This window comes from Melopsittacus undulatus, chromosome 19 (assembly GCF_012275295.1).
Source record: "Melopsittacus undulatus isolate bMelUnd1 chromosome 19, bMelUnd1.mat.Z, whole genome shotgun sequence".
NCBI lineage: Eukaryota > Metazoa > Chordata > Aves > Psittaciformes > Psittaculidae > Melopsittacus > Melopsittacus undulatus.
In genome coordinates, this window is record NC_047545.1 from 2125542 (window position 1) to 2146297 (window position 20756).

A 20756-nucleotide genomic window follows, 5' to 3' on the forward strand; every position below is an offset into this window, starting at 1 on the left:
TCCGTGAGCGCACCGACCCAGTGAGGGCCCGGCGAGAGCGGCGCTGAGTCCTCCACGCTCCCACAATCCCTCTGCGCGGCCGCTCTCTCTGCCCGCCTCTATGGTTGGGGCACATGCTCCGTGCTCGGTCTCCTCCCGGCCCCGTCCGCAGCGCGGCGCCTCCCGGCATGGCGCCCCCCGCAGGTACCGGGGCTGCCATAGGGAGCCCCTCGTCCCCTCGGTGCCCACAGCTCCGCTCCGGGGCTGCCAGGGTCCCCCCGCTCCGTGGGCAGGGGCTCGGTGCGGAGCCGGGGTCTGTGGAGGGGAGAGAGCGGCCGGAGCATACCGCGGCTGCCGTTCCTTCGGAGCCCGGTGCCCATCGGCGTGGTTTGGTTGCTGGGCCTCTTCTTTAAGTGCTTGTATCGATCCTGAGCTATGCGGCTGTGGTTTCCTCCCCGGCTGCGGCTCGCAGAGCGTTTCCTCATGTTCCAGGTAACGTTGTGGATAGCCAGTCCCCCAGGCTGCTGGCAAACCAGCTGCGATGGGACCTGACGGCCGAGCAGATCGAGACCATGGCTGCAGACCTGACGGAGAGGACCAAGGCTGTGTACGACCGGGTGGGCTCCCAGGAGCAGGGTGAGGTGTCCTATGAGAACACTCTCAAGGCACTGGCAGATGTGGAGGTTGAATATACAGGTATGCATACAGAGGAGGAAGTGTGGAAATCTATGTCTTATGGATGGGTTTTGGTGTTTGTTTTTTCCCTCTGGACTTTCACCTCCTTTTTCCTTCCTTTGGCTCCCTCAGCAGTCTGTTGGGGTGGTTTCTTTCCAGTTAATGTTTATACAGCTTAGATATGAGTACAAAGAATAGAGATTTGGAATAGAAAAGTGGGTCTAAAATGAGGACAGTGCTTTGGCAGCAGCATGGTCTGTGGCCGGAGTAGCCAGGTTGTCTCCTGCTTTTAAGGTGCATTAGTGGGAGCAAATCGTGTGTGGGCAGAAATGGTACTAAGAAATCTTCAGCTCTTTGCTACCTTTTTCCCTTAAGGCAGCAGGTAAATATCTCTCTGTGTGCCTTGTTCAAACACTGCTATCAGTTTAGGGCTTCCATGTGGAGCAGAAGCCAGCTTGCAGGCCTTTTCTTTCTTCCCTCTGATTTCTTCTTCCTACAATAAGAGGAAAAGCCCTTACTAAGGAGGGGTGATGTTAACTTCAGCAGAACTCTCAGCCCTTTGCCTGGGCAACAGAGAGTAGCTGCCTACTGCCTGTCTGCTGGGTGGAGAGTCCTTGTGCATGGAGGGCAGTGTTAGTTCAGAGATGGTGGCAGCTTGTTTTCCCTTCTAAACTGGAAACACATCAGGCCAGAGCACACCTGGGGTGTGGTGGCTTTTGAGGAGTGTCTGCAGTAAAGGTGTGTCACTTTTAGCCTGGTCCTTTAAGGAGAGCAGTGATGCTGCCCTGTGTCTGCCAGCATAGAAACCCTGTGATTCTTTTTGATACCAGCTGTAAATGAGGAAAAGAGATTGGGAACTCACAGGCATGAAATCCGTGAGGGGGTTGTGGGAAAGAGGGATTGTGGAGGGAAGTCAGTGGATGGCAGTGGGGAAGGGTGACTGGGTGCTGTCAGTGACAGTGTGCTGCTCGCAGAGGACAGCGCTGGGTTTGTTTGATGGCAGCCGCTTGCCTCACTCTTCCCTTGTGTGGGAGGCAGGTCAGGCTCCAGGGCTGTCAAACTGGCTCCCAGTTAACACAGGCTCTCTGTGTACACTCCCACTCACGAGCAGTTCTGGGACATGAAGCCATTGCCTTTACCACAGTCCCTCTTCTCTCATGCAGTCCGTCGGAACATGCTGGACTTCCCCCAGCATGTCTCTCCTTGCAAAGACATCCGTGCAGCGAGCACTGAGGCTGACAAGAAGCTCTCCGAGTTCGACGTGGAGATGAGCATGAGGCAGGACGTGTACCAGAGGATTGTTTGGCTCCAGGTGAGTGCTGTGCCTGAGCAGGGCACTGAAACCTCCTGGAATTACAACAAATCCTTTTTCCTCATCCCGGAACTTGGAAGCGAATGATGGCGAGTCAGGTCTGGAACTGAATCGCTCTGTGATCATGGCAGAATGGTCCAGCTGGTTTGGGGGATTAGAAACTTGGGCTCTGAGGGCTCTTCCTTCCCTCAGGGCCTCAGTTACCCCTTTGATAAGGTGATATTAGTAAACCCAGCCTGCCTTCTGTGGTGACAGAGCAGCATAACGCCCTGGAACATGCTGTACTATGGTATAAAGGTGATGTGCTTAAAGCAGTCTTGTAGTAGCTAACACACCAGACCAAAGCCCTCTTGTGGGGTGTTTCCATCTGCTTCTGGGTCACTGGTGTTACAATAACCCCCAGCTCCCACCAGGAGATGACTTTCTGCAACACCTGATCCCTGTGCCTCTGGGTTTTGTTTTACAGGAGAAAGCAGAGAGTGCTTCACTGAAGCCTGAAGCAAAGAGATATCTAGAGAGGCTGATCAAACTGGGTAAAAGAAATGGTCTCCATCTTCCTGAGGAAACGCAGGAGGTGAGATCACAAAGCTTAAAGTAAGCACAAGCATGGGAGCCTTGCAGGGCTAAGAGGACACTGTAGCACTAGAGCAGAGGACTGAGGCTTAGAGTGAAGTTTTGCCCCTGATTCCCAGGGGATGACATTTACAAAGTGGGGTCAGCACTGGGAGTTGAGGGGCTCCTGAGAAGCTGAAGTTACAGATGGTGCTGTGCAGGCCAAGTGGAAGCAGCACCCAGTCCCTGCATGCAAAGGGGTGATCAGGCGAGGGGGGTTGAGCAGCTCAGCATCTCCCTATTTCACCCTGCACCGGTGGCGCAGTGAAGGAGCTTGAAGCTAGATTAAAAACAGAAGAGAAGGTGAAGTGAAATGAAGGTAGAGGAGGTTGTTGCTTAAACACCTGCACCTCCTGAACTGGCAGGAGACAGTCAGGACCTTGCTGAGGTGGCTGCTTTCCTACCAGGTGTGATCCAAGGGAGGCTGTACTAGGCTGAGAACTCAGCACCTTCATCCAGTTAATTCTGCTGCGTTGTCTTTGAATTCAAGCCAAGTACAGACTCACTACTGGGCAGCTCAGCAGGCTGCTGCCTGCAGACAGTGGATGGTGCTGTTTGACTTCCCCTTTTGGACTAACTTTTCTCTGTTCATCTGTATTTTAAAGAAAATCAAAGCTATTAAGAAAAAGTTGAGCGTCCTTTGCATAGACTTCAACAAGAACCTCAATGAAGACACCACCTACTTACCCTTCTCGAAGGAAGAACTAGGTATGGAGCACTCAGGCTTATTTCTCTGCTACTGTGGCCCTGAGTGCCTTGGATTCCTCTGGCTAAGGAATAAGAGCCTGTTAGGGTCCTCAGTCCCTGAGCTGGTATTTCTGGAGAGGCCTGGGCTCTCCATCAGTCTTGTCTGCTCTTTTCTCAGGAGGGCTCCCTGAGGACTTCCTGAACTCCCTGGAGAAGACAGAGGATGGCAAGCTGAAAGTCACCTTGAAATACCCACACTATTTCCCTCTCCTGAAGAAGTGCTACGTGCCCGAGACAAGGAGGAAGGTGGAGGAAATGTTCAACTCCAGGTGCAAGGAGGTAGGTGGGCCAGCAGGGCCAGAAACTAAAGGGGTCTTGCCTGACATTTGTGCTTCTTTCAACACTGGGGCTCGTGCTTCACTTTACTCTGACTCTGCCATGCAGGAGAATTGCTTGATCCTCAAGGAGCTGGTGGATTTGCGGGCTCAGAAAGCCAGTCTGCTGGGCTTCAGCACGCACGCGGACTTTGTGCTGGAGATGAACATGGCTAAAAGCAGCAAGATAGTGGCTTCGTTCCTGGGTATGGCGTTTGGCTGTGGAGCCAAGAGCTGGGGCATGTGTTGAGCCAGGTCTGCTGCTCTCAGCCCGGGGCACTAACCCTGCCTGCCTTGGTTTTCCTAGATGAGCTGGCTCAGAAGCTGAAACCCCTTGGGGAGAAGGAGCGGGCTGTGATCCTGGACCTGAAAAAGAAAGAGTGCGAGAAGCGTGGCCTGGAGTTTGACAACCGTATCAATGCCTGGGACATGCGCTATTACATGAACCAGGTGGAGGAGACCAAGTACAGTGTGGACCAGAATCTGCTGAAGGAGTATTTCCCCATGCAGGTGGTCACCACAGGCCTGCTGGCCATTTACCAGGAGCTGCTGGGCCTCACCTTCCATCTGGAAGAGAAAGCTCAGGTCTGGCATGAAGACGTCCAGCTCTACACGGTGAAGGATGCCTCCTCTGGGGAGATCATTGGCAAATTCTACTTGGACCTGTACCCAAGGTGAGGCCTTGGGCAAGGGGAAGCAAGAGAGAAGGGACAGGGCATGGGGAAGAGGGCCTGCCATGCACCTGGGGAAGAGGCTGTCTCACTGCCAGATGTGGGGCTGTGTGGTGGGAGCGGTGTCTGCTCAGGCAGAGCATGGGGTTACCAGGGGATTTTACTCTGAGCAGGATGGTGGTGGTCTGTGGATGGCCTTGGGGGTGATCTGTGTAACAGTCTCCTCTTCCTGCCCTAGGGAAGGCAAGTATGGGCATGCAGCCTGCTTTGGCCTGCAGCCAGGCTGCCTCCTGCCAGACTCCAGCCGGCAGATCTCAGTGGCTGCCATGGTGGCTAATTTCACCAAGCCCACACCGGATGCACCTTCCCTGCTGCAGCACGATGAAGTGGAGACATACTTCCATGAATTTGGGCATGTCATGCACCAGCTGTGCTCTCAGGTGAGGCCTGGCTGGGCTGGCAGAGGGGCTGGTTTGTTACCTTCCCCCTGTCACGCTCTCCTGTGGGGGTTAAATGACATCCTGCTCAGCTTGCTGCATCTCTTAGGCGGAGTTTGCCATGTTCAGTGGGACCCATGTGGAGCGGGACTTTGTTGAGGCACCATCACAGATGCTGGAGAACTGGGTGTGGGAGAAGGAGCCGCTGCTGCGCATGTCCAGGCACTACAAAACTGGAAGCCCCATCCCTGATGAGCTGCTGGAGAAGCTCATTAAATCCCGGCAGGCAAACACAGGTTGGTCCCTGCAGAGGGGCTGGAGGGAGCAAGGGCTCTATGCTATCCACAGCAAGGGCAGAGCATGGCTGTGGTGTTCCCTTGAGTGTGGGGTTGAGGAGACCGTTAGTGCCAGGTAGAGCAAAGTCTTTGCTTTGCTCTCCGTGGTGCCCTGGGGACCTAGGGGATGAGTGCTGCTGAACCAGGATGGGGGAAAGGGGTCAGAAGTTGGGTGTGAGCGGAACTATGGGAGGCCCCCAGCCTGCACTGCTGAGACCCAGCCTTGGAGATGTTCCTGCCTGCAGGAAGCAGCTCATTTTGCCTCCTCCTTCTGGAAACAGGGCTCTTCAACTTGCGTCAGATCGTGCTGGCCAAGGTGGACCAGGCACTGCACACCCAGACGAAGGCTGACCCCGTGGAGGTGTTTGCTGGGCTATGTGAAGAGGTGCTGGGCGTCCCTGCTACCCCAGGTACACAAGGGCTCGGGGTCCTGTAATCCATGCCCACCTGCGAGCTTGGCTCATTGGGTTTTCAAGGCTTAGGCTTCAGGCTGGCTCAGCAGAGACAGCTTCTGCTGGCTCCAGGAAAAGCAGGGCTGAAACGATACAAAAATAGCTGGAAAGTTCTTCCCTGTTTCCCCTGGGATTGTCAACCAGCTGACCCAGTGTCTGCTCTGCCATATTTACACTATGGAAGGGGTTTTCTATGCTGTGAGCAATTCCAGTAGCCTTGCTCTTAACTCCCCTTCCCATCCTATGCACAAAGGTACAAACATGCCTGCTACATTTGGCCACCTGGCCGGAGGCTATGATGCCCAGTACTATGGCTACCTCTGGAGTGAAGTGTACTCCATGGATATGTTCCACACACGCTTCAAGCAGGAGGGGATCATGAACTGTAAGGTAGGAGGATGTCCCACACAGGTTCCCAGTGCATGGCAGGGGATGCCTCCCCTGACAGAGGTGGAGGAAGGTGGCAGCATCAGCAGATGTCTTAACACATCTCCCTGTCTCTCTCTGCTTGCAGGTGGGCATGGATTACAGGAATTGCATCCTGCATCCTGGTGGTTCCCTGGATGCTTCTGACATGTTGAAGAAGTTCCTGGGCCGTGAGCCTAAGCAGGATGCCTTCCTGGCCAGCAAAGGACTGAAGGTAGAGAGCAACTCACTGCCTTCAGCCTGCTGAGAAGCTGCTCCAGCCTCTTTTGAATCAAGCCAGCTCCTTTTGTCTACACTCCAGTCCTCTCAGGCCAAGCAATGCCCCCTACTTCTGTCACCAAATGCATCCTGGGGCAGCCCCTACCTGGAGCTGTTCCTCCAGGATCCTGCTCCAAGCTCACCCTGGCCTTCAGGAGCCAGGTTCAGCCCTGCAGAGCTGTCAAAGGGCTCTGCAGTGACAGCTCTGCCAAAGGAGCTGAGCTGCCTTTGTCGCACACACCTCTGCACAAAGGGGTTGGGGCTGTCATTAGCCACACGAATTGGCTGAACTTCAAACCAATTTCTGCATGAGGGTGAGTTTTGGCCTCGTTTGTAGCCAGGGAGGGGGGTGAGAGCAGTTACCAAGCTTGAGTCATTGTTCTAATCCCTTCTTTTTAAGGAATGAGGCTTCCCACCAGGCTTGGCTTGTTTTGTGCCGTGGGGCAGACTTAACTGTTCCGAGCACCAAACAAGTGGTCTGAGGAGCTTGTTGGGAGCCACGTTCTCCCTGTCTTAGGGCAGCTGCGGAATAAAGATGGGCAGATCCCAGATCCCATTGCAATTCCTGGAATGTCCTGCCCTGAATCCCTCAGACACCCCTGCCTGGGCAGCAGGCCTGGGAGGGGGGCAGAGGTGGCCAGTGCAGCTATTCCCAGAGCAGTAGTGGATCTGGGGAGCGTGGCCTGGGCTTCGCACGCTGCCAGCCTTCCCCTGGGCTATATTGGAGGTGCTGGGACCCTGTGCCAGGGGCCAGCTTCAGGGTGTGTTGCTGTTGCTGGCCCCTATGAGCCAGGGTGGGACAGGGCAGGGCTGTGTTTAAAGCAAGAGAAGCTGACAGCTTAAAACACCACAGATGCCAGGATAAAAATACCATGTGGCTTTGTGCCAGGCGCCGAGCTGGGGGCCAGCAGCAGCCCTTTGCCCGGCCTTGGGAGCAGCCACACTGCTTCCTCCAGCTCTTCCCCTGTCCCCAGGAGCCCTGAAACTGGTGCCCATGCGGCGTGGGTTGTGTTAGCATCGTGTGCCCCCCTCTGCTGTGCTGTTCTAGCCCAGGCAGGCAGGTGAGCAGCTCTGCTCTGACTGTGGGAGGGGGGAGCACTGCCCCCAAGGTCAAAACCTGATCTCTGGGTTTGCTCCTGTAGGGATCATGCATGGCAGCGAGTGTGCAGGGGAGCTGGAAGGTAGCAGGGGGGAGCTGTCAGCATGAGGGATGTGTGACAATGGTCCTGGAGAGCAGATCTTATGCTCTAGTGTCCTGCCCCACCTCCAGCCTTGGGTGATGCTGTATGAGGGCTGCAGGGTTGGTCTGGCACATGGAGGGTGTTGAGTGCTGCGCTTGCACCCACCATCCCAGCCAGGGTCTTGTGCTGCATCTCCCTCCCCAGCCAGGCTGTTCCTTTGCTTCTCTTGTCTAGGCTGTCACTGAGCAGCTCTGGTTTGTTCCCAGCAGGGATTGACAGCATAGGAAGAAACTCACCCCAAGTGCAGACAAAGTTGTTGCTGTCACCTCCCCTCCCTGCCCCACAGCCCCTGGTGACACCCTCCCTCACCAGTCCCCTCTTGCGCTGATGTGGACAGGTCTATAAGCAGCAAAGTGGCTCCTTGGTGCTTGCTGGGGCCACGCTGAGCATCTTGTCTTTGTCCCCACCCTCTGTTTTAGGCATAGGAGAGTGTCTGTCAGTGGGGCCGGGGCCACTCGAGTTAACGCTGTGGGTGTTTCGGTGTCACATTTAACCAAGCTTTCAGTGTTTTCTTTCAGACCTCTTGAGGGAGAGAACTGAAGCTGGACAGGGAAGCCACACACGTTCCTCCCTCCTTCCTAGGCCACAAATAACTCAGTTCCTCCTTCCAGTAAACCTTGCTGTTGGTGTGGTTAGAAGTGTTGCAGGAGCCTGCAGCCAGGCAGAGCAAGGGGGGTGATGCTGCTCCAAGCATTCCCTCTGCATGGATGATCCCCAGGCACCAGGCTTCTTGGAGCTTCTCCTTCTCCCTCCCCAGCTCTTTGTCCCTTTCCCATCCCAGGGAAAAGAGGTCTCATTCAGGTTTGGGTCTTTCATTTATTTGTTAACCTGTTCTAAGGGCAGACCGGTGTGAGTGTGCGCTGTCTGTAATGGTCCCGTCCCACCCTGCTTGTGTCAATGACTGGATTTTAGACAGTTCCTAGCACTAATAAAGGTTTTCCTAAGCGGATGTTTGCATGGCTCAGGTCCTGCTCCTTCATGGGGCAGAGGCTGCGGTGATCCCGGTGCTCCTGGCACAGCCACCGCCGCAGTCTGCACCGCAGGGCCTGTGCCAGGAAGATGGGCACCGAGTGGCAGGCACGGGGTGGCAGCCTCTGTGGTGTGAAGCCCTGAGGAGCGAGAGGCACTGACCCCCAGGCCCATCCCCACCATGGCCGTGCCCTGCACCGGCCCCACACCTGTGTGAAGAAGCTGTAGTCCAGCACATCCTGCAGGCTGGGCCGTGCTGCAGCATCAGGGGCCAGCAGGTGGGCGATGAGGGCCTGGGCATGGGCTGAGAGCTGGCTCGGCTGCGGGTACCGGGCAGCTTGGATGTGCTGGTAGAGCTCCTGCTGCTGAGCAGCCTCAAACGGGGGGGTGCCTGTCAGCGCCGTGTACCTGGGGGGGTCAGGCTGCTCAGTGCACCCAGGAGCACCCATCAGCACCCATCACCCGCCCTCCAGGTCCCTGCTTACATGGCACAGCCCAGGGCCCACACATCCGAGGGCACCCCGTGTCCCTTGCGGTCCAGCACCTTTGGGGCCAGGAAGCTGGGGGTCCCACAGAGCGCCCTGGGGAGCAAGCAAGGTAAACCCCAGCCTGGCAGTGACCCCCCCAGCAGCACCATGGCCCCGCTCACCCCCAGCGCAGAGCAGCCGGAGCCTTGAGCTGTGCCAGCCCCAGGTCCCCGATCTTCACCTGCATCTTCTTGGTCACCAAGAAGTTACCTGCAGAGGGAGGTGAGCTTGGGTAGCTCAGGTGTGGGTCCCCCTCCTGCTGCACCCCCAATGCTGCCCCACACACTCAGCTTGAGGTCCCGGTGGATGATGCCCTGTCCGTGCAGGTAGCGCAGCCCTGAGATGACCTGCAGCAGGTAGTACCTCACCTCCGGCTCCGTCAGCATCCCCCGGACCTGCAGGATGTCGGCGAGGGACTGGGGCAGACCAAGTGTGGGGCTTGGTAAAGCTCTGGCATGGGGATGCTGTGTTTTGGGGTGCTGGTGCTCGCTCACCCTCCGGCTGCAGTACTCCAGCAGCAGGTAGACGTGGTGGTGGTCAGCAAAGTGCCCATGGAGGCAGACAATGTGCCGGTGGTGCAGGCGGCTGTGCAGTTCCTGCTCCTGCTCCACCTGCATTGGCAGGAGCCCAGCAGCTGCCCAGGGATCCCCCTCAAGCATCCTTGGAAATGGGGACCCCCCCCAGCAACCGGGATGAGGGAGAAGGAGCAAGGGCAGGGCTGTGGGACTCTGTAGGGTCCCTCCGGGCACTGCCCTCCCTCCTTTGGGACATTCTGTCCCCCCTCCTTGGACTCACCCTCTCTCTGATGCCCACTGCAGTGAGATGGGCTCGCGGGATGACCTTCGCTGCATAGACCCTGCCGCTGGCCACCTCTGTCAGCTGGTAGCAGTGTCCAAAGGTGCCCTGCAAGAACAATCCCATGGGAGTGAGCAGCTCAGCACCCCGGGATGAGCCAAGCCACTTGATTGGCAATGGCTCGGTCCCAGTATCAGTCCCTGCTGCCTCAGTTGCCCCTTCCCCAGAGGGGGAGTGATGGGTTCCCCTTCGGAGCAGGACATCCTGGGGATGACCCTGACCACAGGATGCAGGGGTTCTGGCCAGGGTTAGGGGCTCTCTGGGGGTGCAGGGGCAGGGGTGATAAAGGATTTACCTCTCCCAGGAGCCGTCCCCGCCTGTAGAGCATCCCGCTGCCGGCATCCTCAATGCACCACCCAGGGGGCTCGTTCCCTGCGCACCCCAAAGCCATCCTCCGGCTCACTTTGCTGTGACCTGCAGTGGGGAAACCACAAGGGACTTCCGCACCCCAGCACCGTAACCCCTTCAGATCTGGTCTGCGGGTGCCTGGGGCTGCCTTTGGGGCCCAAGGGGTGCTATGTGTGTGGGGGACACACTCAGCAACCCGAGCTCTGCCAGCCCCCCCACAGCCCAGCAGATCCTGCGGCATCTACCGAGCGCTAAGCAGGGACCCCCGGTGCGTTCCAACCCCCTCCTCGGGATGCTCAGACTCAGGCCTGCAGGCCCGCCCGAACGCCGGGCCCCCGCGCCCGGGGCCGAAGAGCCACGAGGGGGCACTGGTGCTGCCCCTCTTCAGCGCACGCCTGGCTTCCCAACGCTGCTCCTTGCTCGCCCCTCACTCTTCGCCCCCGGCCCACACGGCCGTTTGCGTCCAAAAAATTCACTCTATTTTAGTTACAATTCAATCAAATGTGTGATTTAAAGTGGGAAACAAGCTTTTAATATCCTTGCAGCTCCTACTTAGTCTTATTCTGAAGGGCTTTTAGCACCTAGTAGTTGTAGCAACCCTGAGGAGCACTAGAGCACACAAACTAGCTTCCAAATGCATTTTGAGACCCATCAATAGAAGTTATGTTTGCAAATATACATAGAAACACTTAAACATGTTCAGCATACTACTTTAAAAAGTAAAGTCTTATCAGTAAAAGTAGTAAGGCTCAACACTTACCTTGCTTTAGCTGCATTACAGATGACTGCTTGAGGCTGGCTGAAGCTCCTGTTAATGGATTTTGAATGCAGTTCTCTTTCTCCACCTCCTGTTTCAGAAGCCTCTTACTCTCTTTCGATGTACATCTTCCCATGTCTCTCCAATTAGCCAGTTAACTCAGTCAAATTGGGAGTTGTGTCAGCCTCAGCAAGACTCCCCCCACAAGCTCGATACGAAACATTGCAATTAAAAGCCATTTCCGAGTCCAATCACACATATAGCAGAGAAAGGGCACACCAGCCCCACATACTTTGCCTTGCAGTGGTACTTCTGTGGCAGCACTTCATGGCACTTGGAAAACACACATAATTTGCTCCTCAGACTGCAGGCCTTTACCTGCAGCTCTTCACTGTAGTGCCTCAAACAGGTCTAAGGAGTTAGTTCATAAGTCAGCAGCCAAATGTTTTGCTCCAGGCAAAGAAACCCATGCAAAAGCCCCAGAGAAGCCCAGCAGTTGTCTGTGGATGAGGCAGTTGGTGAGGCAGAACACACAGCACTCCCGGCTCCCTGGCAGGAGGCCCCTCTGGTGCCGCAGCACAGGCTCACCCTCACAGCCGTGTCCTCCACACTGCCCACAAACCTTGCAGGGATCTCCACACTCCTCAGGGAAACAAGAGCAGACCAGGCCACCTCTGGGCTCCCACAGCAGGAGAAGAGACCTCCGCCAGCCTAGGCCCAAGTTCAAGGTACCCAAGAAGAGAAGGTCCAGCAGCAGCCAAGTCCAGCCAGGAGTCTATCAGGCTTGAGAACAAGCAGCAACCCAGTCCGCAACACACCATCAGGTCCAGCAATTGCCAAGCTGCTCTGTAATCTTAGAGAAGATCAAGCCGGGCGGTCAGTCTGAAGTCCAGATTAAGAATCTTCACAGGCAGGGACAGGGCTGAAAAACAGCATTCCTCCAGCAAAGCTCTAAGAAAGACCTGAGGCACAGAGCTGGGTTTAAATAGAGCTCGTGGGTGTGGTCTGGTGCATAGGTGAGGCTGTTTAGGGTCATTAAGGCTTCCTAATGACCCTAGTGCCTTAACGAGGCACCTGAGAGCAATGGAAAATTCTAGTTCTATCCACAGGGCCCACAGAGTGAGGTGTGATTGCAGTGTTGTGATGGGGTTTTGTTCCATCTGTTAGCTGGTTGGTCTTCTTCCTCACCTAGTCCCAGAATCATTCTATCAAATTAATGTTCTGTGCATGAGAAGACACAGCCACGCAACCACTTCTTTTTGTGGGATTCAGTAAATCCTCTTGGAGACTTTATGATTCTGTTCAGTTCTGGGAGACTTTGGAAGAGTGGGTCCATAAACACAACCCTCAGCAAGGCACACACCATTCTGAATGGGTACTAACTAATAGCCCCTGTACTGTTTATTTCACATTAATTTCACCCTGCAAGGAGGTAAGGTGTTCACTTTCCATTCAGATCTGAAGAGAAATTTAAGACAGGATTTTTATGCTACCCATTCCTTGCTAGTTTTAAACTGTTTTTGGTGACTTCTTAAACATTTATGGTCATTTCTGTCCTGTTTTAAGCTGCTCTTGCTCTTGTTGCAGACGGCAATAGCCCTGTGGACCGGGGGCGAAGAGTGAGGGGCGGGCGGGAGGCAGCGTTGCGAAGCCAGGCGTGCGCTGAAGAGGCACAACACAAGTGCCCCTTCCTGGCTCTTCGGCCCCGGGAGCAGGGCCCCGTCGTTCGGGCGGGCCTGCAGGGCGGCCGGGCCCGGGCGGCCAGAGCCGGGAGGAGCCTTGTTGCCGACGGAAACGGCACTGTGGGCCGTGGCCGAAGAGTGAGGGGCGGGCGGGGGGCACCGTTGCGAAGCCATGTGTGCACTGAAGAGGCGCAGCACCAGTGCCCCCTCGTGGCTCTTCGGCCCCGGGAGCGGGGCCCCGGCGTTCGGGCGGGCCTGCAGGGCGGCCAGGCCCGGGCGGCCGGGGCCGGGGGGAGCCTTGTTGCCGACGGCAACGGCCCTGTGGGCCGGGGGCGAAGAGTGAGGGGCGGGCGGTGCGCAGCGTTGCGAAGCCAGGCGTGCGCTGAAGGGGCGCAGCCCCAGTGCCCCCTCCTGGGCCTCCGGCCTCGGGCGCGGGGGCCCGGCGTTCGGGCGGGCCTGCAGGGCGGCCGGGCCTGGGCGGCCGTGGCCGGAGAGGGTCTTGTTGCCGAAGGCAACGGCCCTGTGGTACTGGGCCTTAGAGTCAGGGGCGGGCGGGGGGCAGCGTTGTGAAGCCAGGCGTGCGCTGAACAGGCGCAGCACCAGTACCCCCTCCTGGCACTGCGGCCCCGGGCGTAGGGGCCCGGCGTTTGGGCGGGATTGCAGGGCGCCCGGGCCCGGGCGGCTGGGGGCGGGGGGTCCTTGTTGCCTACGGCAACGGCCCTGTGGTACTGGGCCTTAGAGTCAGGGGCGGGCGGGGGGCAGCGTTGCGAAGCCAGGCGTGCGCTGAACAGGCGCAGCCTCAGTGCCCCCTCCTGGCCCTTTGGCCCGGGCGCGGGGGCTCGGCGTTCGGGCGGGCCTGCAGGGCGGCCGGGCTCCCGCGATCGGGGCGGGAGGGCCAAGAGGGGGCACTGGTGCTGCGCCTGTTCAGCGCACGCCTGGCTTCGCAACGCTGCCCCCCGCCCGCCCCTCACTCTCTGCCCCCGGCCCCCAGGGCCGTTGCTGTGGGCAACAAGGCCTCCCCCGGCCCCGGCCGCCCTGCAAAACCGCCCGAACGCCGGGCCCCCACGCCCGGGGCCGGAGGGCCAGGAGGGGGCACTGGTGCTGCGCCTGTTCAGCGCACGCCTGGCTTCGCAACGCTGCCCCTCTCCCGCCCCTCACTCTCTGCCCAGGGCCCCCAGGGCTGTTGCCGTGGGCAACAAGGCCCCCCCCGGGCCCGGCTGCCCGGGCCCAGGCGCCCAGCAAACCCGCTCGAACGCCGGGCCGCCGCGCCCGGGGCCGGAGGGCCAGGAGGGGGCACTGGTGCTGCGCCTGTTCAGCGCACTCCTGGCTTCGCAACGCTGCCCCCCGCCCGCCCCTCACTCTCTGCCCCCGGCCCCCAGGGCCGTTGCCGTGGGCAACAAGGCCCCCCCCGGCCCCGGCCGCCCGGGCCCGGGCGCCCTGCCAACCCGCCCGAACGCCGGGCCCCCGCGCCCGGGGCCGGAGGGCCAGGAGGGGGCACTGGTGCTGCGCCTGTTCAGCGCACTCCTGGCTTCGCAACGCTGCCCCCCGCCCGCCCCTCACTCTCTGCCCCCGGCCCCCAGGGCCGTTGCCGTGGGCAACAAGGCCCCCCCCGGCCCCGGCCGCCCGGGCCCGGGCGCCCTGCCAACCCGCCCGAACGCCGGGCCCCCGCGCCCGGGGCCGGAGGGCCAGGAGGGGGCACTGGTGCTGCGCCTGTTCAGCGCACTCCTGGCTTCGCAACGCTGCCCCCCGCCCGCCCCTCACTCTCTGCCCCCGGCCCCCAGGGCCGTTGCCGTGGGCAACAAGGCCCCCCCCGGCCCCGGCCGCCCGGGCCCGGGCGCCCTGCCAACCCGCCCGAACGCCGGGCCCCCGCGCCCGGGGCCGGAGGGCCAGGAGGGGGCACTGGTGCTGCGCCTGTTCAGCGCACTCCTGGCTTCGCAACGCTGCCCCCCGCCCGCCCCTCACTCTCTGCCCCCGGCCCCCAGGGCCGTTGCCGTGGGCAACAAGGCCCCCCCCGGCCCCGGCCGCCCGGGCCCGGGCGCCCTGCCAACCCGCCCGAACGCCGGGCCCCCGCGCCCGGGGCCGGAGGGCCAGGAGGGGGCACTGGTGCTGCGCCTGTTCAGCGCACTCCTGGCTTCGCAACGCTGCCCCCCGCCCGCCCCCCACTCTCTGCCCCCGGCCCCCAGGGCCGTTGCCGTGGGCAACAAGGCCCCCCCCGGCCCCGGCCGCCCGGGCCCGGGCGCCCTGCCAACCCGCCCGAACGCCGGGCCCCCGCGCCCGGGGCCGGAGGGCCAGGAGGGGGCACTGGTGCTGCGCCTGTTCAGCGCACTCCTGGCTTCGCAACGCTGCCCCCCGCCCGCCCCTCACTCTCTGCCCCCGGCCCCCAGGGCCGTTGCCGTGGGCAACAAGGCCCCCCCCGGCCCCGGCCGCCCGGGCCCGGGCGCCCTGCCAACCCGCCCGAACGCCGGGCCCCCGCGCCCGGGGCCGGAGGGCCAGGAGGGGGCACTGGTGCTGCGCCTGTTCAGCGCACTCCTGGCTTCGCAACGCTGCCCCCCGCCCGCCCCTCACTCTCTGCCCCCGGCCCCCAGGGCCGTTGCCGTGGGCAACAAGGCCCCCCCCGGCCCCGGCCGCCCGGGCCCGGGCGCCCTGCCAACCCGCCCGAACGCCGGGCCCCCGCGCCCGGGGCCGGAGGGCCAGGAGGGGGCACTGGTGCTGCGCCTGTTCAGCGCACTCCTGGCTTCGCAACGCTGCCCCCCGCCCGCCCCTCACTCTCTGCCCCCGGCCCCCAGGGCCGTTGCCGTGGGCAACAAGGCCCCCCCCGGCCCCGGCCGCCCGGGCCCGGGCGCCCTGCCAACCCGCCCGAACGCCGGGCCCCCGCGCCCGGGGCCGGAGGGCCAGGAGGGGGCACTGGTGCTGCGCCTGTTCAGCGCACTCCTGGCTTCGCAACGCTGCCCCCCGCCCGCCCCTCACTCTCTGCCCCCGGCCCCCAGGGCCGTTGCCGTGGGCAACAAGGCCCCCCCCGGCCCCGGCCGCCCGGGCCCGGGCGCCCTGCCAACCCGCCCGAACGCCGGGCCCCCGCGCCCGGGGCCGGAGGGCCAGGAGGGGGCACTGGTGCTGCGCCTGTTCAGCGCACTCCTGGCTTCGCAACGCTGCCCCCCGCCCGCCCCTCACTCTCTGCCCCCGGCCCCCAGGGCCGTTGCCGTGGGCAACAAGGCCCCCCCCGGCCCCGGCCGCCCGGGCCCGGGCGCCCTGCCAACCCGCCCGAACGCCGGGCCCCCGCGCCCGGGGCCGGAGGGCCAGGAGGGGGCACTGGTGCTGCGCCTGTTCAGCGCACTCCTGGCTTCGCAACGCTGCCCCCCGCCCGCCCCTCACTCTCTGCCCCCGGCCCCCAGGGCCGTTGCCGTGGGCAACAAGGCCCCCCCCGGCCCCGGCCGCCCGGGCCCGGGCGCCCTGCCAACCCGCCCGAACGCCGGGCCCCCGCGCCCGGGGCCGGAGGGCCAGGAGGGGGCACTGGTGCTGCGCCTGTTCAGCGCACTCCTGGCTTCGCAACGCTGCCCCCCGCCCGCCCCTCAATCTCTGCCCCCGGCCCCCAGGGCCGTTGCCGTGGGCAACAAGGCCCCCCCCGGCCCCGGCCGCCCGGGCCCGGGCGCCCTGCCAACCCGCCCGAACGCCGGGCCCCCGCGCCCGGGGCCGGAGGGCCAGGAGGGGGCACTGGTGCTGCGCCTGTTCAGCGCACTCCTGGCTTCGCAACGCTGCCACCCGCCCGCCCCGCACTCTCTGCCCCCGGCCCCCAGGGCCGTTGCCGTGGGCAACAAGGCCCCCCCCGGCCCCGGCCGCCCGGGCCCGGGCGCCCTGCCAACCCGCCCGAACGCCGGGCCCCCGCGCCCGGGGCCGGAGGGCCAGGAGGGGGCACTGGTGCTGCGCCTGTTCAGCGCACTCCTGGCTTCGCAACGCTGCCCCCCGCCCGCCCCTCACTCTCTGCCCCCGGCCCCCAGGGCCGTTGCCGTGGGCAACAAGGCCCCCCCCGGCCCCGGCCGCCCGGGCCCGGGCGCCCTGCCAACCCGCCCGAACGCCGGGCCCCCGCGCCCGGGGCCGGAGGGCCAGGAGGGGGCACTGGTGCTGCGCCTGTTCAGCGCACTCCTGGCTTCGCAACGCTGCCCCCCGCCCGCCCCTCACTCTCTGCCCCCGGCCCCCAGGGCCGATGCCGTGGGCAACAAGGCCCCCCCCGGCCCCGGCCGCCCGGGCAAGGGCGCCCTGCCAACCCGCCCGAACGCCGGGCCCCCGCGCCCGGGGCCGGAGGGCCAGGAGGGGGCACTGGTGCTGCGCCTGTTCAGCGCACTCCTGGCTTCGCAACGCTGCCCCCCGCCCCCCCCTCACTCTCTGCCCCCGGCCCCCAGGGCCGTTGCCGTGGGCAACAAGGCCCCCCCCGGCCCCGGCCGCCCGGGCCCGGGCGCCCTGCCAACCCGCCCGAACGCCGGGCCCCCGCGCCCGGGGCCGGAGGGCCAGGAGGGGGCACTGGTGCTGCGCCTGTTCAGCGCACTCCTGGCTTCGCAACGCTGCCCCCCGCCCGCCCCTCACTCTCTGCCCCCGGCCCCCAGGGCCGTTGCCGTGGGCAACAAGGCCCCCCCCCGGCCCCGGCCGCCCGGGCCCGGGCGCCCTGCCAACCCGCCCGAACGCCGGGCCCCCGCGCCCGGGGCCGGAGGGCCAGGAGGGGGCACTGGTGCTGCGCCTGTTCAGCGCACTCCTGGCTTCGCAACGCTGCCCCCCGCCCGCCCCTCACTCTCTGCCCCCGGCCCCCAGGGCCGTTGCCGTGGGCAACAAGGCCCCCCCCGGCCCCGGCCGCCCGGGCCTGGGCGCCCTGCCAACCCGCCCGAACGCCGGGCCCCCGCGCCCGGGGCCGGAGGGCCAGGAGGGGGCACTGGTGCTGCGCCTGTTCAGCGCACTCCTGGCTTCGCAACGCTGCCCCCCGCCCGCCCCTCACTCTCTGCCCCCGGCCCCCAGGGCCGTTGCCGTGGGCAACAAGGCCCCCCCCGGCCCCGGCCGCCCGGGCCCGGGCGCCCTGCCAACCCGCCCGAACGCCGGGCCCCCGCGCCCGGGGCCGGAGGGCCAGGAGGGGGCACTGGTGCTGCGCCTGTTCAGCGCACTCCTGGCTTCGCAACGCTGCCCCCCGCCCGCCCCTCACTCTCTGCCCCCGGCCCCCAGGGCCGTTGCCGTGGGCAACAAGGCCCCCCCCGGCCCCGGCCGCCCGGGCCCGGGCGCCCGGCCAACCCGCCCGAACGCCGGGCCCCCGCGCCCGGGGCCGGAGGGCCAGGAGGGGGCCCTGGTGCTGCGCCTGTTCAGCGCACTCCTGGCTTCGCAACGCTGCCCCCCGCCCGCCCCTCACTCTCTGCCCCCGGCCCCCAGGGCCGTTGCCGTGGGCAACAAGGCCCCCCCCGGCCCCGGCCGCCCGGGCCCGGGCGCCCTGCCAACCCGCCCGAACGCCGGGCCCCCGCGCCCGGGGCCGGAGGGCCAGGAGGGGGCACTGGTGCTGCGCCTGTTCAGCGCACTCCTGGCTTCGCAACGCTGCCCCCCGCCCGCCCCTCACTCTCTGCCCCCGGCCCCCAGGGCCGTTGCCGTGGGCAACAAGGCCCCCCCCCGGCCCCGGCCGCCCGGGCCCGGGCGCCCTGCCAACCCGCCCGAACGCCGGGCCCCCGCGCCCGGGGCCGGAGGGCCAGGAGGGGGCACTGGTGCTGCGCCTGTTCAGCGCACTCCTGGCTTCGCAACGCTGCCCCCCGCCCGCCCCTCACTCTCTGCCCCCGGCCCCCAGGGCCGTTGCCGTGGGCAACAAGGCCCCCCCCGGCCCCGGCCGCCCGGGCCCGGGCGCCCTGCCAACCCGCCCGAACGCCGGGCCCCCGCGCCCGGGGCCGGAGGGCCAGGAGGGGGCACTGGTGCTGCGCCTGTTCAGCGCACTCCTGGCTTCGCAACGCTGCCCCCCGCCCGCCCCTCACTCTCTGCCCCCGGCCCCCAGGGCCGTTGCCGTGGGCAACAAGGCCCCCCCCGGCCCCGGCCGCCCGGGCCCGGGCGCCCTGCCAACCCGCCCGAACGCCGGGCCCCCGCGCCCGGGGCCGGAGGGCCAGGAGGGGGCACTGGTGCTGCGCCTGTTCAGCGCACTCCTGGCTTCGCAACGCTGCCCCCCGCCCGCCCCTCACTCTCTGCCCCCGGCCCCCAGGGCCGTTGCCGTGGGCAACAAGGCCCCCCCCGGCCCCGGCCGCCCGGGCCCGGGCGCCCTGCCAACCCGCCCGAACGCCGGGCCCCCGCGCCCGGGGCCGGAGGGCCAGGAGGGGGCACTGGTGCTGCGCCTGTTCAGCGCACTCCTGGCTTCGCAACGCTGCCCCCCGCCCGCCCCTCACTCTCTGCCCCCGGCCCCCAGGGCCGTTGCCGTGGGCAACAAGGCCCCCCCCGGCCCCGGCCGCCCGGGCCCGGGCGCCCTGCCAACCCGCCCGAACGCCGGGCCCCCGCGCCCGGGGCCGGAGGGCCAGGAGGGGGCACTGGTGCTGCGCCTGTTCAGCGCACTCCTGGCTTCGCAACGCTGCCCCCCGCCCGCCCCTCACTCTCTGCCCCCGGCCCCCAGGGCCGTTGCCGTGGGCAACAAGGCCCCCCCCGGCCCCGGCCGCCCGGGCCCGGGCGCCCTGCCAACCCGCCCGAACGCCGGGCCCCCGCGCCCGGGGCCGGAGGGCCAGGAGGGGGCACTGGTGCTGCGCCTGTTCAGCGCACTCCTGGCTTCGCAACGCTGCCCCCCGCCCGCCCCTCACTCTCTGCCCCCGGCCCCCAGGGCCGTTGCCGTGGGCAACAAGGCCCCCCCCGGCCCCGGCCGCCCGGGCCCGGGCGCCCTGCCAACCCGCCCGAACGCCGGGCCCCCGCGCCCGGGGCCGGAGGGCCAGGAGGGGGCACTGGTGCTGCGCCTGTTCAGCGCACTCCTGGCTTCGCAACGCTGCCCCCCGCCCGCCCCTCACTCTCTGCCCCCGGCCCCCAGGGCCGTTGCCGTGGGCAACAAGGCCCCCCCCGGCCCCGGCCGCCCGGGCCCGGGCGCCCTGCCAACCCGCCCGAACGCCGGGCCCCCGCGCCCGGGGCCGGAGGGCCAGGAGGGGGCACTGGTGCTGCGCCTGTTCAGCGCACTCCTGGCTTCGCAACGCTGCCCCCCGCCCGCCCCTCACTCTCTGCCCCCGGCCCCCAGGGCCGTTGCCGTGGGCAACAAGGCCCCCCCCGGCCCCGGCCGCCCGGGCCCGGGCGCCCTGCCAACCCGCCCGAACGCCGGGCCCCCGCGCCCGGGGCCGGAGGGCCAGGAGGGGGCACTGGTGCTGCGCCTGTTCAGCGCACTCCTGGCTTCGCAACGCTGCCCCCCGCCCGCCCCTCACTCTCTGCCCCCGGCCCCCAGGGCCGTTGCCGTGGGCAACAAGGCCCCCCCCGGCCCCGGCCGCCCGGGCCCGGGCGCCCTGCCAACCCGCCCGAACGCCGGGCCCCCGCGCCCGGGGCCGGAGGGCCAGGAGGGGGCACTGGTGCTGCGCCTGTTCAGCGCACTCCTGGCTTCGCAACGCTGCCCCCCGCCCGCCCCTCACTCTCTGCCCCCGGCCCCCAGGGCCGTTGCCGTGGGCAACAAGGCCCCCCCCGGCCCCGGCCGCCCGGGCCCGGGCGCCCTGCCAACCCGCCCGAACGCCGGGCCCCCGCGCCCGGGGCCGGAGGGCCAGGAGGGGGCACTGGTGCTGCGCCTGTTCAGCGCACTCCTGGCTTCGCAACGCTGCCCCCCGCCCGCCCCTCACTCTCTGCCCCCCGCCCCCCGGGCCGTTGCCGTGGGCAACAAGGCCCCCCCCGGCCCCGGCCGCCCGGGCCCGGGCGCCCGGCCAACCCGCCCGAACGCCGGGCCCCCGCGCCCGGGGCCGGAGGGCCAGGAGGGGGCACTGGTGCTGCGCCTGTTCAGCGCACTCCGGGCTTCGCAACGCTGCCCCCCGCCCGCCCCTCACTCTCTGCCCCCGGCCCCCAGGGCCGTTGCCGTGGGCAACAAGGCCCCCCCCGGCCCCGGCCGCCCGGGCCCGGGCGCCCTGCCAACCCGCCCGAACGCCGGGCCCCCGCGCCCGGGGCCGGAGGGCCAGGAGGGGGCACTGGTGCTGCGCCTGTTCAGCGCACTC

The 20756-nt window shown here is 65.6% G+C and overlaps 2 protein-coding genes across 2 annotated transcripts; one reads left to right on the plus strand and one right to left on the minus strand.

Annotated features, from left to right (window-relative positions):
• The first annotated feature begins 26 nt into the window (after positions 1-26).
• On the plus strand, positions 27-8408 carry THOP1 (thimet oligopeptidase 1). Its single transcript, XM_034070630.1, has 13 exons — positions 27-183; positions 472-675; positions 1818-1966; positions 2433-2540; positions 3184-3286; positions 3444-3604; positions 3710-3845; positions 3947-4313; positions 4549-4750; positions 4857-5043; positions 5364-5492; positions 5788-5924; positions 6049-8408. Exons 1-13 carry the CDS (start codon positions 114-116, stop codon positions 6205-6207), a joined length of 2112 nt encoding a protein of 703 aa, XP_033926521.1. The 5' UTR covers positions 27-113; the 3' UTR covers positions 6208-8408.
• On the minus strand, positions 8256-11475 carry LOC106023406 (inactive serine/threonine-protein kinase PLK5-like). The gene is made up of 8 exons (XM_034070918.1): positions 10919-11475; positions 10106-10224; positions 9641-9858; positions 9450-9606; positions 9242-9371; positions 9078-9165; positions 8914-9009; positions 8256-8836 (listed from the first exon to the last, which is right to left on the minus strand). The coding sequence occupies exons 1-8, from the start codon at positions 11049-11051 to the stop codon at positions 8368-8370; spliced, it is 1410 nt and encodes a 469-aa protein (XP_033926809.1). The 5' UTR covers positions 11052-11475; the 3' UTR covers positions 8256-8367.
• Positions 11476-20756: the final 9281 nt, after the last annotated feature.

Coding starts and splice junctions, on each gene's coding strand:
- LOC106023406 (XM_034070918.1), bottom strand. CDS start 11,051: ATGGGAAGATGTACATCGAAAGAGAGTAAGAGGCTTCTGAAACAGGAG. Junction 9,859..10,105: donor GGGGACGGCTCCTGGGAGAG/GTAAATCCTTTA, acceptor TTGTTCTTGCAG/GGCACCTTTGGACACTGCTA. Junction 9,166..9,241: donor CCACCGGGACCTCAAGCTGA/GTGTGTGGGGCA, acceptor CTCCCTCTGCAG/GTAACTTCTTGGTGACCAAG.
- THOP1 (XM_034070630.1), top strand. CDS start 114: ATGCTCCGTGCTCGGTCTCCTCCCGGCCCCGTCCGCAGCGCGGCGCCT. Junction 1,967..2,432: donor AGAGGATTGTTTGGCTCCAG/GTGAGTGCTGTG, acceptor TTTGTTTTACAG/GAGAAAGCAGAGAGTGCTTC. Junction 5,044..5,363: donor ATCCCGGCAGGCAAACACAG/GTTGGTCCCTGC, acceptor TTCTGGAAACAG/GGCTCTTCAACTTGCGTCAG.